The following is a 17,708-nucleotide window of genomic DNA, read 5'->3' as shown; positions in this document are numbered from 1 at the left end:
ATTAAAACCAGAGATCTTCAACTCTTTAACCAAAACTTTCCTTCCCACATACCACAAGCAACCTGCCTAACAAATTAGCATGATGTACTGATACCTACACATTCTTGGAGAACCTTGTATTTCCACAGTCTCTAATGTAAAGCAACTTTACTTTTAGTATTGGAAATATAATTTGTCCCACGTTACTATTATGAACTGCCGGTACCCCCAACAGGGCCCTTCAGAATCCCACTGTATTATTTATCATGTTAAAAAGATAATATATTCTATTCCCCTAATACAGGCAAGCCAGGGCTGAGGTTTTGTTATGCAGAACAGTTTCCGATATCAGTCAATTGTTTACATATACTTGTAGAGGAGGATGGAGGCTTAGTTTCTGATGACATAAACCTGGATATAAAGACACAGCATGAAGGAAATGAAGGAAAAGAAGCATTCTAAATAGAACATACCTGGTTAGCAACATTCAATGGCTTCAAATACCATTAATGCGTTATCTGGCTACCCTGTTTCCAGTACTTTTAGACATATTCTCATTAAATAAGTATTTCCAAATACTTTATTTGAAGAATACATGCTTCCTCCGGATTTTCGTTTTAAGATGCACTTTATTTTTTCCATTTTTGATGTATAGCGCTGATGTGGCAAGTAATTTGAGAGGTCAATTTTTATGAGTGTACGTCTAGTCAACTCAGTGGAACCATTCACAAGTAGAAAGCTGACCTGCTTGAGCACTTCAGGATCCCTAGTTTAGGGTTCAGGAACCCTAGTTTAACTATTTTCGCATGACCCAATTCTCCACTCAACAACCCATCCCTCCTCCTATATCGTTTCTCTACTTCTCCATCTCTATGCAGATCTTTTCTAATATTATTTCAGCACTTCATGAGCAATTAACAGAACTAATGGTATTTCAATACTGTTTCCCTTATTAGGATATGCATACAAATAAAATCTGGATAGCTGAAAATAAACATTGATTTTTCAAAGCTACATAGCTGTCTGAACACTGTGTTGTGGCTACAAGTAGACACAAACACACTAAACCTGGGTTGCATCTGTCCTCCTACTGGGGTAACACGAAGTCAAATACAGAAAAGGAGACCACCTCCCTCCCAGCATAACTTTGAAATAGAGATCACTCACTAAGCATAGTTCAGTGATATCTGCCATCAGCATCGCACTTCTCTTCTCCAATGTGTTTCTCTACGTTAGAAAACTTTAGAGTAGGAAGCTGTGTGTTTTCATGTCTAGTATGATCTGTACAGCCACCTTCTCCTCTCACTGCCCTCCAAAATTGTGCTCAGAAATATCCTAGCTGCATTTGCTTGTCATTATTTTGGTACAAATATTCAAAAACTTGCATTGCACAGGTCTCCATATGCCAGTAATAAAACAGACTTAAGCTTCAAAACTTCAAACTCCTATTTTTATATCTTCAAATACACAAACCATCAGTGTCTACACACTAAATGAAACAAAAGCCCACAGCATAAGAATTACAGGTTTATTAATAACCCATAAACCAGTTCATATAAATGTTATTCCTTGTATTACATAATGGATGCAGCTACTTCACCACATACCAAAATGGTACAATACATACAAAATCCAGAGATTTTGCAATTAGGGTGGCAAATCATGAATATATTCAAAAAAGTTGAAGTTAAAAACCCCCTCAATACTCTGAGCAATGAGGAAGAAAGAAGCAGCAAAACTATTCATGGTTCACAAGCAGAAAAACTCTATGGTAGAAGTAGAGAATAGGCCTGAGTGTACTCCTGACTCTGAAGGGTACAACTGAACTCAAGCAAAAGATTAAAAGACCTAATTTCAGATTCCAAATACATTATCAACGGGAACTTGCCTGAGGAAACAGGAAGCAATCTTTTCCTCTTACAAGACCCCAAAGCCCTCAAATCCTAAGTGATTATTAAGCATCAGTCCAATTGGCCAGCAGCAGAGTAAAGAGGGGGTAGAAACTGGCAGAAATATTACACTACACTACATTGTCTTAAATTGAGCATGACTGACCCACCATCTGCTCCTGATGCCATGCACAGGACCACAGGTTAGAAAGGAACTAGATCTTTGTCTTATAATGACCTTACTGCTGCTTTGCTCTTATTTTTGTCCTCCAGGTGTGCACCTGTTTTGCTATTACCTTCTCCAACTCTAGACTAGCCAGTGTCACACAGCAGCTCTTCTCCTATAGGAGATTTCCCTATATTCCTTCTATTTTTTATATCTTTATAATTTCATAATTGGTGTTTTACAAAATCTCCAAAGCATTGTAAATCTAAATGTGCAGTCCGTCCCAGATAAGAGACAGTATCTGAACCAAGCCTGTTGGTATACACAAAGACCAGGCATTAACTTGCCAATCAAAATAATGAGTTGTAACACAAAAGTAACAAAGGCTCCATTGCTTGTAGCACTGTGACCTCAGAAAGAGCACCAGGGCAGGCAGAAGGCATCCAAACTCCTCCACAGAGGATCTACACCCAAGGTACACATTTCATTAAGCTACAGTTTGGCTCCATACCCAGCAAGCAGAGGGAAGATATATGATAAAAAACTAGCAAGGGAAAAGAAAACCAATAGGGGGCAATAGGTATGATACAGAAGGTTCTTATAGGAAGAGAAGATAAATATGGTGGTGGGAAATTAGGGAGGAGAAAGGAAGACAAGGATGACAAAAAAGGGCTGAGGGAAAGATACTTAGTGACATTTTCAAAGCTACTCTGGTTAGGGAACAAAGATGACAGGAAGGGCCCTGATAACAATAAGCTATAACCAAACATCTCTGAAGTTTTCATCACTATAAGTAATAACTACTTCCTTTAGGTTTGTCGCAGAGAGATACACTTAGAATTATTTCCTTTCAAAGGTTAACATGGAGTTGCCAAAATCTCTCAAGACAACACATCAATACTAGGAACAGTTCTTTTGTGAAAATGCAGTTAAAATGGAATCAGAGTGGATTCAATGTTGAACAATTTTAATGAAGCAAGTGTCAAACAAGCACATCAACTTCTTAAAAACAGAGGAACTCCAAAGTTTAATTACAAAAACATTGTACAGAAAACTTGGCATCTCAACATTCCAAAAACATTAATCCTGCAAATGGATCCTGTTTTCATGTATTTCTCTTAACATTTCTAAGTGACAACAGCATTTTTATCCCACTCTTCTCCCTGACATCCACTTCATTTTTTTTTTATTTTTTTTTAATCAGCCAACACTGAAAAATGTAAACTGAAGTGACAGTCAGAAAACACTGGAAAGACAAAACCTGTTTTTATAGGGCTAATCAATTTAAATAAGAAGCTTCTTAATGAGACAAAACATCATCCATCACATCATTGGTGAGCAAGAATTTAGTCTTCCCCCAGACGCTTTAAGATGGGTATACCACCTCACCTCACTCCTTGTGGGAAAAACCAAGAGATTTGTCAGCCCCCAGCTAATAATATTACCTTAAATTTCCTATTCCGTAACACTTGCATGCTACTCAACAGAATGATGTCTTCACAGCATGCCATGAGCTGATAGCTGCATTGAATTTATGTAAGCAGGGGCAGCCTGCAGCCACCCACACTTTATTTATGATATGTGTGTGTCACAGCCTGAAATTGCATCCTACTATCATATTACATGGCAATTTCTGGAGTCTTTATGGGATACAGCTCCAGGCATTAGGTAAGATGCCACAGACTGAACTTCAGAATTTTGTAAATCACCTTTTGGCTGTGCAGTGCATTTTGGCCACTTCAATAAAGGTCAGATGCCACTAATTCAAAAAAACAAGACACATACAGGAGATGAAGGTATCGACACTTCTTCTGGAGATATTATTAACCTGGTAGGACTTTTAATTCACACAATAGTTGTTCTAGAATCCACTAAAAAAGTTCACGCCAACATCAGTTGGTCTCATCCATGCTAAAGAAAATGGAGGTCAATGCAGCAAATTGAGGTTCCTTTTTGTGAAGTCTTGAAAATGAGACCGAAGACAAGAGAAAGGAGTTTCCTCCCTGAAGGAAGACTTGAATTTACATGGAAATCTCTGCTGCTTGGCTACAGCAATAAGCCCATGAGTAAGCAGAGACCTGACATACATGGTGCTGACCTGGAGATGGCTTCAGGCAAGCATGAAGTCCATGTGTACAGCATGGGAAAACAAGAAACTGCTTTTTCATCTTCAAATATTTGCATTACAGATACATTAAAGTGATGCTGACTGCAATGCACTCCAGTAATGAAAGCAATCTCCAATTCATACCAGGGAAATCTTAAAAATTTTTTAAGGAGGAGCAAGGAGATTGTCATGTAGAAGAAGGAACATTTCAACCACTACAATAAAGCCCAAAGATGTCCAACAAGTCTGAATTAACAATTTGACATTAACCAAAGGGCAGCAAATGACTTGCATACGTTAGCGCAGACAGTAGGTGCCTCTGGCTTTGACAGGAGGTGCCCCACAGCTCAGCAAGATTACAGACTCTAGCATGCAGAGTTTTAAGTGATTGTTTTAAGTTGATGTAAGTGAAAGACCATTTAGGTCACAGTGGAACATGCTATAGGCTCCACAGGCTGTACTTTAACTGTACAAAAGGTAAAAGCACTTCCAGGCTGTAATGTAGAATTCTGTGGGCTGCTATGTGGACCTAGCTGCTAATAACCTTCTCTGCTCTAATAATTCATGCAAAAATACATATGCTTCTTTCCAGGCATATTGCTTCCCAGCACTGTGATTTCACGAAAAAATGCAATCCCCCTGCCCATTTATCTTTTCATAGAATACCACTCTCACCATGAGATCATTCTCTCAAGAACTAGGTGACAACATTGTACTGAGTAACATATCAGAGGAGGGGCACGCTTTGTGGTTTTAGTCTAAAATGGAGACTCCTATCTTCCCTGCTGAGAAGAACTAATGTTTCACTTTTTATCTTGATTACCACTGACCTCTGTGGTAGTAAAATCCTCCAAACACTGCAAGAGAAAACGGGAGACCTTCACAGAAGAGCAGAATGCTACATGCAAGAGAGGTGCTTGAAGAGACCGGGGAGAGAAGAAGTCTGTCTCATAGTAAAATCAAGTCACAAAGCATCAACCACAGCCAGCCTCTAGCAGGGAGCAAACAAACTGTAGAAGTTGCAGGCTAACACAAAAAAACCCAAACAACAAAACAAAACAGGATTCTGCAAGAAAAGCTTACATAAACATAGCAGGCAGGGTAGGACAAGACAGTGCACCAAGGAAGACTGTCTATTGTAGCAGAGAACACAAGCGCTGCTATCCAGTACTGTAAGTGTCCGATAACAAGATCAAAAGAAGAAAATTAAAGCAGAGGAAGGTAATCCCACAAGATAAACATGAAAACAAAATAAAAGACACTAGAAGACATTAAGCAATATAACACATCAAAGCTATTATTACTACAACACGTAGGCTGACTTCATTTCATGAACTGCAAGATTTCATCTCCATCGTCAGCCAGTCCACAGAACGTATGCACCCTCACACCCACCAAATTAATAAGAAACTGAAGATTGCACAGAAGTTGCATGCTCTTATATGTTTACACAGAGGACAGTTCCAAATGTTTAGTGGGTGGGGTCTGTGGCTTCTTAAGACCTTTTAATGCATTGATCTGTTTGTCTCACTGACAAACCACAAAGGCAGGGACCAGGACAAACCTGCAATTCTGCCTCCCACCCCTAGTCTCTCCCTCATGGCTTCTTATTCCACACTGGCCAAAAAAATTTTGTAAAGCATCCCTGGATCACGAGACCTGCAGATGAAACAGAAAAATAAGTGTTAGAAGACTACAATCTGCCAGGACTAAATAGGCACCATGACATCTTTTGGATGATTTATCTAAGAACACAATATTAAGGAGTACAGCAAAGAAGCCTATAGAGAGAACTGTAACTGAATTCCTGTTTCCACCCAAAGAACGAAGTGCTAAATAATGAAGAACTTCCTCTTCTCCCCCATATACTGCTTGCACAAGGAAGTCCTCTTTACCATGCAGTACAGAAAACGAAAAACATTCTAGTATAGTCAAATAGTCACTAAATACAATGTGCTGAGCCCCCAACACACCTCAGTTCTGTGAAGTACAGTGGTTTTCAAGAGTATCAAATAGATTTTTCTATGAAATGGATTTGTAATGTCTCAACCTCAAACACTCCATGTGGTTAATAGAGATTACATTTAGGAGAATTAATATATTTCACATGCATGTTAACAAAGGGACAATGATGATGGCAGTTTGCTAATACAGCTTATCAGATGCCAGCTAAACCTTTCTATCCAAAGGTTCCCTCTTTTCTAGAGAAGCTCTGCTTTTTTCTACGTTTGCATCCAATAATGCCCAACCTTCTCCCTTCTAGGATTTTGTCACAAAATACAATCATTGCCAAGTGAACATCAGTGTAATTAATAGCCCTATGAATTATTGATCATTACATGCATGTCTTTATATAATGAAACTAGGTGATTATTAATCACGTTTTTAATTGCCTCACACTGTTTTGCTGCTGAATAGCGGGAAGGTACTGGTGGGAGGGGGAAAAAGGGAATGGAATCCTATTTTTCAGCTATAAAGTGGAAGGAAAGAATTCTGAAGCGAGTTATTTTTTCCAAACCAATTACAGCTGAATCCAGTTTATCTAAGAAAAAAAAGATATTTGCATTTTTAGGAACACAGAAATTGTCCATCATTTAGGAAATATGAAACCACCTGACATGAGAACTGAAGTCTAGATTTTAGTAGCCTTGATATATTATTTTTTTCTGGCTTAAAGGTGCTTAAAGGACAAACTGCTGTTTCAGGGCCTGTCGTGCCCTTCTAAACAGATTGATGAGAAACTGCTTTCCATCTTAAACATTCTGTAAAACCTCCCCATCCCCGATTCTTTCTGAGCTTGAGTGCTAATTGAAAACAGTATACAAAAAGGAGGAGGTAGATGAGCTACTGAAAAATCCCAGACCTGGGTCGACAAGCTGTTCCCTTCATAAATAACAACAGTAAAGGCACTTCTTTATTCTGCTGGAGCTCAGTCATCTCTTAGAGCTATAGTCCGTTCCATCTGGCTACCCTCTGGAAGGACAATGATCTTTTAGCTTAAGCCACACTATAATGGGGAATGTGTAATTAACTGTTCTACACAGTATCACAAAAGGTCAGAATCAGAAAGGACGAAAAGCCCTGTCTTCATATTTGCAGATGACACAACACAGCTTTATTTGCATTTCTAAACACTATTCAAGGTATGTACGGTAGTTCTCTACATAATAAATGCCTAAAGAATGCAGGTATGTACAAAGTCAAAATAGAAGTAGGCAAACTGCTAATGGCTGTCTAGTGCTGTGCGTCATGGGGGAAGTCAGGGAATAAGTGGCGTGGGAAATGCAAAGAAGCACAGTAATGCAGAAAGATTGGTATTTCTTTGTTGATTTGTTTTTCTGCTCAGTTCCCTATTATAGTTTTCTAAGCTGTTAAATACAAGCAAAAAAAAAAAAAACAGAATCATGAGCTGAGCAATAACCTATGCAAAAGTCTCATGGTCATTAGAGTCTCAGCAAATGCTACATATAGCCTGAACCACACATCAGTGCTTCATTTACATGTAAACCTTCACAACCAGAAGAGCTTGACTACAGGTACTACAGAGCAGGTCGTTGTAAGGTATTTTCAGTTTCTGAGTTGAGTTTGCTTGCAACCTCTTGAGACAAATAAAATTTCTCTGTGACCATCAGATTCTACAAACATGAAAAGTTATGCATTAATTACTTCACTCAAGAAAGGAACCTTTTTTAAATTAGTCACCCTGTTACTAAAATGTAAACAATTTTTATTTCTTTCTTTTACACCATTCTGTCAGTATTCTTAGTCACCTTACACAAATACAACGAATAATAGGACAAACAGCTATTTATCTTTCTACAAAAGATTCTGGAGTTAAGGGGAATTTCACAACCCTTTAATGCTGTTGGATGTTTTCAACCCCATTTGACTTTAAGTCAACCTGCTCCTGTGGCTTTGAGGAAGAAAACTTTTTGATTGTACAATATGTTCATCAGCACAAGAATAAGTGTCAGAACAAGTGCCAGAGGTACAGAGAAGATGCCAAACAGAAGCATCCTAAGAGCAAGCACTTACCCAGTCACTAGCGTTCAAGTCTGTTCACCACATCTCGGACTGTGGCTATGAGGTTCTCGTTCTCCTGTGGGTTAGCCATAATAATACTATGCAGCCTATTCATGTAGGAGTCAATAGTTTCCATGGTGGGTGTTTCCCCGCTACCTATGGTTAACATATTAAAATAAGTCACAATATAATTATTATTTTTGTTATTATTTCTATATTTAGGTGACTGCAGCAATTCCAAAAAGTTAAGACTATGCTAAAGGCGATTTGTGCCAACAGGCAAATTGCTATAGGAGGTGATTTTGCCATGCACCACCTTTTGTGGCAGATTCTGCAAAATGATGTCCTCGTAACTCCAAAAAGTGAGTAGTTCCAAGGATATCAGGACTAATGAAGCCTGGTTCTCTTTGATTTAGGTCTCAAAGTTGATTATAACAAAGGCTTTCAGCTGGGCATTCATAGTATCTAAGTGGATTCCCTAGCATCTGACAATACAGATGCAGCCATTCTTTTAATCAAGGAATTCACAGGTCATGTCTTTTCTATTTAGTAGCGTTTTCACAAAACAAGTGAAAGGGAGCAAGAACTGAACATGTCTCGCTCTATTAGGAAGAGTAAGAGTAGTAAGAAATAAAATGCTATGATGAAATAAAGCACTGACACTAAATCTTCCCCTGCACACATTTTAAGATTTCATTATCTAATCAACAAAAGCTCAGAAACAGCCAAGACCATTAAGCTACAACAGCAGGCCATGTATTGTAAACTCACAACATCATATAAATATTAGAAGTTAAGTTTAACATGTCAGATAGTCATAAGGAAAAAAAGTCTTACCTGGTAGTGGGACTCCAGCAAAGCTAGTTGTGAGTGCTTGGCGTAAGGTCTCTAGATGCTGTTGCAGCACTGTGTTACGGCTCCGCTCTTGTATCACATCCACCTCCAATTTCTCCACTGCAGTACGCATACTCTCAACATGTTTCTGCAAAGCAGCATTCCTCTCCTCAAACTCCATGTTTGATTTACGCAGCTGCCGCAGCTCAGCTTCACGTGCTGTGAATATCAACCCATTCCCATGTAGTTAAAAAAAACTATAAAAACCATATCTATGATTAGTAGGCAATGAAACAATGTTCTAAAGTGCTCAGCTGGTGAGTATAAATAGCGCAGTTCTGGTTTATAGATGAAAAAGCATCATATCATGGAGTCCCAGTAGTGCCAACAGTAGTACTTAAATAGACTTAATTTCTAGAGAGAGAGACAAATTAGAAGACATTCAAAGCATCAGAATGGAAGTGAACAGGGGAGTTATTTAGGAAGGAAGACTGCAAGACTTATTTCAAATGCATTCAGTATGTCATAGCTTAGCAGCAGTTTTAAGAGGCCTACAGACAAGATACAAGCTTCAACAGAAATCTATTTTTGTTGATCACCAGGAAAAGTATGTGAAGTCTGTTCAGTCAAGAAAGTCTCCAGGATATCTGGCAAAAAATCCTAAACTCCTGGGACATGTGCAGCTACAAAAACAAAGTAGAGTAACAGAAACTATATCAGTGGAATCTTCCACATATCCAGGGGGAAAAAGCAAAATACTGCTAACTACCCTGAATGATCATCATGCTATATCTTAGGTATTGCCTAATCCTACAGAAGAGCAGATCCAGCTTGGACAGACTGGAGTAACAGCATGTAAAGCTTAAACATCAGAAATGTTCTCCAGAAAGGATAGTTTTGGAAGTCAAAGCCAGGAAAAACTGCTGTTGCAGCCACTGTGTTCGCACAGAGGTAAGGTAATAATCAAAACCACTGATCAACTATACCGAAGTCATTACTCGAGCTATGATGGGAGAGCACAAGGACTCTTCAGCTGGACAGCACCTGGCAAAACTTTTGGAAAAGCAGAGAGGGGGCCTTGCAAAAGTTTAACTTACCTTTACTATGATTCAGGAACTCTTCTGTGAAGATTGGAATATCAAAAACAGATCTCTCCTTTGTATCTGCTTCTTTCTACAAAAGAAGAAGTAATACATGGCTAAATACTGTTTGTTTTCAGGAATTCATGAAATTGTTTTGATCAGGGAAACAAAGAGAAGGGAGACCAAAACCTGAGGCAGATAAAGCACTGGATGGATGGAAGGCACTTCCAGCTCCTACCAAGAAAGGCCAAAGGGTAGGTCTCAGCTTTTTAAGGCACAGGTTTAATAAAGGCCAAATACCATTATCAAGAAATATCATAGAATATACTACAATTTTCCCTAATGACATTACACACTAGAACCATAAATTTTTAAAACTATCTGAATTAATTTCTATTTTCCACTGGAAAGCATTCCACCATCAACCAAGTGACACATTCTGAAATAGTCTATACAGGAATAAGAACAAACAGGGGATAGTGAGCAAATCTCACCGTAAGTTTCATGGTTCTTTGTCTTTCACTACCAAAGCAAAAAAGAAAACAGCCAGGAAAAAGAACAGCTAAAGAAAAAGTATGCAACTTTTCCACAGTGTACCAATTCCACAGGTCTGTTCCAAACTGGAAGAGATGTGCATCCAAAAGAGATGGCAGTTGCACAGTGCTTCAAGCAAGCCACATCTTTTTTTGAAACATTTAGATGGATGCTGCCACTTTTGAAGAGAAAGCATATAAACACCATTTACAAGAGTCTATGGGGAAAACCTGCTTACAGAATACATAGTATCTTGGAAAGATAAAGATGAATATGTATGGGCATATTTTGCTGTTAGAAAGCAGTTGTTCGCCCTGGCTATGGCAGGTATGCATTAATGTGAGGGCTTCAAGGAACTGGACTGTTGCCTCCTGCATACTGCAAAATGAAACACTGCAAAACTTTTTCTCTTTAAGATACAAGAGAAGTTTGTTATCTTAAGATAAAGCCTGTAGTCAAGGGTTTCCTGTCAGTTTTCAGATTTCTTCACCTAATTTCTGATAAAGTTGGTGAATTCAACTATGTGAACTTGAGGCTATTAAAATCTAAGAGAGGATTTCAGGTGCAGAAGATCTGATGCCAATTTACAGTTTGTGATTACATATATAGGTTATATATATATATGGGCTTTCTTTAAAAAACCTAAGTCAGGAAATGCTCTAACTTAGTAAAAAAACCTAAAAAACTTGACTCAAGGAAAAAACCTACCATAATATACCTTACTCGCCATATCTGCATATCAAAATCAATGGGAATTAATGCTTGATTTAAAGCCTGCATTGCTATTGGCAAAGCCAATGCAAATTTGGTTTGATAAACTGCAGCAACTACAATCAATCTGTTAATTAATATAGTAACAAAGTTAAGCATCAGAGAACATCCATGGAGAAAATAGCTTTAAAAACCTCTCAAACGCCATGGTTGATAATGTACCACACACTCATCCTCCAAAATTATGTAATGTCAAACACGATTTGGTGCCCAACAGAAAACCTAAGTGTTTAACAGCTAACAAGGGAATTCTGGCACTTGAGCTCAAATTACCACATTGGTGCCTGCCACACAGAGGGGCTAGATGGGGCAAGCTGAATGTCATTTGGCAGTCAACCAAGATCAACAAAACTAGATGGAACTTCAGATACTCCGTCTTTACCTGAGGAAACTGTCAACTGATTGTTTTTAAAGTAAAAGATAAGCTGAGTTTTATTGTCTCGTAGAATTACAGCTGGGAAGCTCTATTTGCTGAGCTCAAAGCTCTCTTGGCTTGAATCAACCTAAGATACACTAAAAACAGAGGCAGGATTAGAGGGAGAGGGAACAAACCTTCCCAGCTCTGAGACACACAGTAGGGTGTTGCTAGGGGTTCCTGATCACACATGCTTTTCACTGAAGTTTTGTCACTTGCTACTGTAGGGAAAAAGTCTAAAGAGTATGTATTTAGAAATGAGACATCATGTACAGAAGTGTGCATAATTAATTCATTTGTTCTGAACACTTACTAGATGGCTAGAAATTAATTTCACCCCAAGATCTAGGATGTCAACATTAATGTGCACTAAGAAACACTGGCAGTTATGAAGCACAGTTAAACCACTTACAGGACATCCATCTTAGATGTTCTAATTCATGTTTACTATTGCTACCTGCATGCAAAGAGGCACTGGCTTGGATCATCACCAGCTCCCAGAGAATAGATAGTAGAAGAGAAGGTACTGTGAAAAGGAGAGGGTGTTCTGTTTGCAGCCTTAGGATACAGGTTCTTCAGGTAAAACCAAAAAAATATTAAAGCAATTAGATGAAACTGTTCAGCTTCTAAAAGGCAACCAAGAAATTCTTCTAAACAGAAGAGTCATAATGAAAACTATCAGCGCTCTTCCATTACAGAATACATTATCTAGCATGTAAAAGATCCTCCTGAGAACTCTGAAGTACTTAAGCCACTCTGAGGTTCACTCAAGATTAAAATTTTAAGGTTTTGATTACCTGCTATTGAAAGGCCCAGCCTGTTCAGGTTGCATATCATTTTGTCATCCCTCAAATCAAAATTATTGTGTCTATCATTTGCCTTAAATAAGACTGAGATGCTTTCAGAGCGTCAAGAAATAACACCATTCTCATCTGGATGTTAAAACTGAGGTTGATCTGCGGAGGTTCCAGAACAAATCAGACTTGAAATTCTTAGAGACATGGTGAAGTACAGTAAAGAGAAAGCTGAGACTTCAGGGTTGTGGTGGGGTTATGCTCATCCTTCCTTGTATGGTCAGGTGCAGACAATGTAAGGAACAGATACAGTAAATATACTGCTTCATTAAAAAAATGTTCTCAGAGTAGATGGTTTTCTTTTCTTCTTGTGTGCTCATACTACGACAGCTATTTCCCTGTTGTCAAAGGTTGTAGATTCTACCAGGCAGTGCCTAATCTCCCTGACAAGTGTGTATAAATCTTTGAAATCTTGCCAGTAGGATATTGTGTAACTGACTGCATGAAGCTAGACCCACTCTGAATCAAACAGCTTGAGGAAAGAAGCAATAACAGAAAAATGGAGAACAATTAACAATGATTTGGTCATTGCTGATGACAATTATACTTCTAGTATATATTGCTATATGTCATATTTATGAAACTAGGATTTGGAGGAAGAGAAATGTTCTATTTCATACCCACAGATGAGCTCATTGAGACAGTGTCTCCGTGTTTTTCATGGCTATATCTGCCTATTAAAAGTTTCCTCTCACCTTCCCAAGCCTCAGCCTTTTGTTATTTTTTATTATAATTAGTATTTGAATTGTTTATTGCAATACTTCTTGGAGATCATCTCTATAAACAATATTTAAAATTAGCTCAACACTGATTCACAGAAATGAAATCACGAATACCTAAGTGGAGCAAAGGGAGAAGGAAAGGTTTCTTTGACCTTACATTCTTATGTCCTCTCAAGAAATAATTTAATCAGATCATACCCACTAACCACAAACACAACAATAATAGTCAATGCGGATAAGAGAAGCCAGCAAGACAGCAAAAAGCTTTAGTCTTACTTCCAGTAAGAACTTGAGTATATACTTCTAAAAACAATCTAAACCTTTTCGGCTTGTTCCTTGCCTGTGCAGGATTATAACACTTGACTCCCTTGCAGAAAAGATGTGCAAGCATATCAGGTGATAAGCATGTGGAATTTTATAACATAAAGATGAAAAATGCTAAGCAAAGGCACAGGTTTTCAGAAGAGAATGCCTGCCTAACACATTAGTAGCTCAACTATGTAATAAAATAACTGTCTGATGAAGCTTAAAAGCCCCATGGGGTATGGAAGACTCGTTTTTAACTGCATTTATAATGTGTGATTCCAGCAATGATAACTTGAGTTAGATGAGTGAGAGGTAAGCCTCTGAATTTGTAGTTTGCTATCTGCATAATTTAAAGGTTATGTAAACGACACAGCCTAATTGTACAATTAAAGACAAACGTAGATTCAGTGACTATAGAATCAGAAATCCTGGGGACCATGTACTTCTAAAGATTAATCTCACTGCAAGTACTTCCTTAAGAGTTAATAAAACAACATATCGGAAACATGTTACCAAATCATTTTCCTGGAAGTGAAGCTTATTTTCCTTTAAGTAGACAAGACCAGTAGTTGCCTCTCAGCAGTGCACAGCCTTGTCACTATTGTAATGAACACATTAAAAAGCAACTCGATTGCTTTCCCAAGGCAAAAAAACCTCACAACGAAAAACAGGTCTTTCAGAAAGGCCCTATTGCTTACAAATGAAGAGGCTGTGTATAAACAAGATTTTTCATTGCTTTTTGTTTGCAATTTATTGATAACCATGAAAGAAGCTCTGTGGCCCTAGGTAATACAACTGGAGAAAGTTTCAGCACTTCAAGGGGAGAGATACCATAGTCAGCCAGGATGCGCAAGACCGGTGACACGTCTCATCAACTAAAGCACACGCATCTTATTGCCAGACATTATTACTCTTTTCCAATATTTACATATGCAAGGAGGTGCGGGGCAAGAGGATATTTAAGCCAGATATCTCCCAGTGAATGGGTTACTTCACCCATTTTCTTTTCAAGGAAGCCACAAGCATTCATGTTGCTGCAGAAAAGCGGTACCTCAAACCAGCAACCTAAAAGGTGCTAACTTGGAAGGTTTATCCACATCTCAAAGCTATTTATAAGTTTTACCTCAATGTTTACTTACAAATAATAAAAATTCTGTGCTTTGAAAAATTTCAAGAAAAAAATTTGCAAATTGAACCTTTGACATATCAGATACTTAAAGGACTTGCACCCATTGATTTATTTAAGATTGCAACACAGTTCTATGTTTTAAGTGTACCTTACGCTCCCACTTCATCTTAGGTCATTTGTACCTGCCCAAGACTTATTAAGTTTTCATCATACTAATGGGATCATAAGAGTACTCAGTTTTTTCTAACTTTTGATCAAAAACTGCATAGGAAGAATTTGTACTTGAACTTCTGATTAGGGTCTTTAACTGGCATAAACTGTTTTTTATTGACCTCACTAGAAACTTTCATCATCTGAAAATCTACCCTCTGATGCAAGGGTAGAATGAAGAGGTTTACCTCATGATCATGGGCTGGCTGTCTTGCTCCATCTGAAAAAGAAAAAACAAACAAGAAATCCCCCAAAATGCACAAGATCTGAGAAAACAAGAACCAAAGAAAGCAGTTACGCAACCATAATTATACACCAGTTACAGGCAGAAAAGTTGTGCGGTTTTCCTAATAAGACACACAGAAGCTGTGTCATACTTTGGTGCTTTTAATGCACATCCTCCAATACAATCTAGATACAGTTAAATTTACATAAATCTAATCACTTTACACACAGCTGACGCAAATGCCATAGAAAGAACACATTCACTTTTTAACAAGCCTTTAAATCAAAGGCTTTAAATGAGTGTCAGGCTACATGACTAGCTGGGAATCTTCTGTTGTTTTTTAGCTAGTCACATATTTTTGTCCCATTTAATACCTTGTCTGTGTGATTTGCCTTTTTGTCTGTCCTGTGTTTTCCTGCTAAAGACTTTGTAGGCTTCAGTCTTCTGATACTGCTCCAGCTCCCGCATATAACGCTCCTTATCTCTATCTGCTTCATCAAGGTATCGCTGAAACAAAAAAGTCCAAGAGTTTCAGGGAGTTTCCTCCCCTTCAGGAGGAAGGGAAGAAAAACAGCTTGTCAGATGAAGAGCTGATCCATTTTACCTATGCAAAGAGGAAAGGAGTGAAGAAACAATGAGAATGTATGTGAGATGCAGAGACATAAGATTACTGGATAAAATTACTGTATTCTGGTGTCCCCTTCCCTCCCCCCTCTTTTTTTTTTTTTAAATTCAAATCACTATTCTGTTAACTTTTTTTTGTTAGACCTAGAAGTAGCTACTAAGCTACTCAACTCAACTGAATAATACCTACACATTATAGACCAAATTCTTAAGAATTGCCTTTCTGTGGCTGGGATTAAACGCCACCAAACAAGAACACCTTGACAGATTGTGCCTTAAGGTTCATATCTGTAACAGTGGCATTCCAATATACTCTTGTTTTCATGCTCCACAGACAGAAAGCACCGCCTTTCTACAACCACACACATCGTCCATCTGAGGGGTGAACAAATCCTGGCTGTTGGAAAAGAATATCATAAAGGAGTCTAGGTTATATCAATTTAAGCTATCTCTATTTAGGTTAAAAGAAATAATTTTTTTTTTCTAGCCTGAAGATATTTCACACATCTGTATAATGGAATGAGCTTAACTAGAGAATTCTTTATGGGAACTGATGAACTGGAGACCATTTAAGGAGTGGTCACAACACTTACTAATGGGATCCTTTCAAGAAAAAAGTTGCCTTCCCAATTTTTTCCCTCAATGAGTTTAAAGTTCAATGGAAGTAAGTATAAAATCACAGTGAAGCTTAGTCACCTGGTATGCCTTTCACTTTCTTTAAGTCATCACAACAATACATGTAAAGGTTATAAATTCCATGCATTTGCAACTTTGTTTTGACCCTGCTGAGGACACCGTTAAGATGCTGGATTGGAGTGAAAATTTGGTGATGCTGGGTTTGCATTGCTTTTGGACACTGTGTTCTTCCGTTAGACATTAATTCTTCTTTTCCATCTCCAGCAATGTGCTGCTGAAAGAGTGCAGTAGCTGAGTTAAAAACAACACAAGTTTTTCCTCCTTAACATATATTTTGGATGGATTGTTTTGGAGCAGCCAGAATGAGTTCTGCTGCATTACCCATAAGCAGACGTCCTTGGTTTTCTAGCACAGATCTATTCATTTCATTAGATATTTCCCCATACTGGTGAATAACAAGAAGAACAATTATTAGGGTGTTTGTTTTATAACTATGCTAATGGTCTTTTTCTCGGGGAGACTCACTATTTGGTCAGTCCAGTCAGCTCAATTGATCTGTCGTTATGTTCGCCAAATACAAAGGGAAGTAGCAAGACTACAGGGCTGGAACAGGGGAAATGCAAGACTTTCCCTTCAACTTTTATATCAGACAGCTAGTTCACTAACTACTGGAGACCAGCCACAGGAGCAGTGTGTCAGACATGCTTTTCCCCTGGATTACATGACTGCTAACCCGTACAGCACTAGTATACTACAACTCCACTGCTTGCTTCAGGAGAATGACATCATAGCCGTTAGCTAACCAAAACCAAGCCGACTCAGTTTCAACAAGAATTTTGGGCTGTTGTATTAGAGATGTTGGCTCTGAAGCAGCAGTGGCTTTCACTGCCTTAATAAGAAAGGTCAGGAGAAACTGAAGGGAAGCAAGTGCTCAGCAGTCTTTCCCTGACCTGCTTTAGGTTCACAGCTTTACTCAAAAAAGGACAGATTCCCTGGGGATTTGAAAAGCAGCATACAGAATAGAGATTTTTCTCCTTTTTCCTAGGTCAAAAATCTGTCTCAAACATTAAAAGACTATGTTAAGGGTAGGGGATAAAGGGGCAGAATGTCTTATTCTCTTTCCCCCCTTCTCCCAGCAGACAGCAACATCATTCTCACTACAGATGTGTCACCAAATCAACTGCTTTGCCTTGACACACAT

General features: G+C 38.3%; 1 protein-coding gene across 7 annotated transcripts in view; it reads right to left on the bottom strand.

Moving 5' to 3' along the window:
* Nucleotides 1–2,984: 2,984 nt before the first annotated feature.
* Nucleotides 2,985–17,708, bottom strand: part of HMG20A (high mobility group 20A) — a 48,353-nt gene continuing 33,629 nt past the window's right edge. For all 7 annotated transcript variants that reach the window (XM_064456769.1, XM_064456775.1, XM_064456772.1 and 4 more), the window contains 6 exons: nucleotides 15,622–15,754; nucleotides 15,210–15,241; nucleotides 10,096–10,171; nucleotides 9,002–9,217; nucleotides 8,177–8,320; nucleotides 2,985–5,800 (listed from right to left, as the gene is read on the bottom strand). In XM_064456769.1, coding sequence (XP_064312839.1) covers nucleotides 8,184–8,320; nucleotides 9,002–9,217; nucleotides 10,096–10,171; nucleotides 15,210–15,241; nucleotides 15,622–15,754 — 594 coding nt within the window. In that variant the 3' untranslated portion in view covers nucleotides 2,985–5,800; nucleotides 8,177–8,183. The remainder of the gene's footprint in view (nucleotides 5,801–8,176; nucleotides 8,321–9,001; nucleotides 9,218–10,095; nucleotides 10,172–15,209; nucleotides 15,242–15,621; nucleotides 15,755–17,708) is intronic.

The sequence above is a fragment of the Phalacrocorax carbo genome, chromosome 7 (genome assembly GCF_963921805.1).
Source record: "Phalacrocorax carbo chromosome 7, bPhaCar2.1, whole genome shotgun sequence".
In the NCBI taxonomy this organism is placed as follows: Eukaryota; Metazoa; Chordata; class Aves; order Suliformes; family Phalacrocoracidae; genus Phalacrocorax; species Phalacrocorax carbo.
This window is presented reverse-complemented; position numbering and strand designations above follow the sequence as displayed.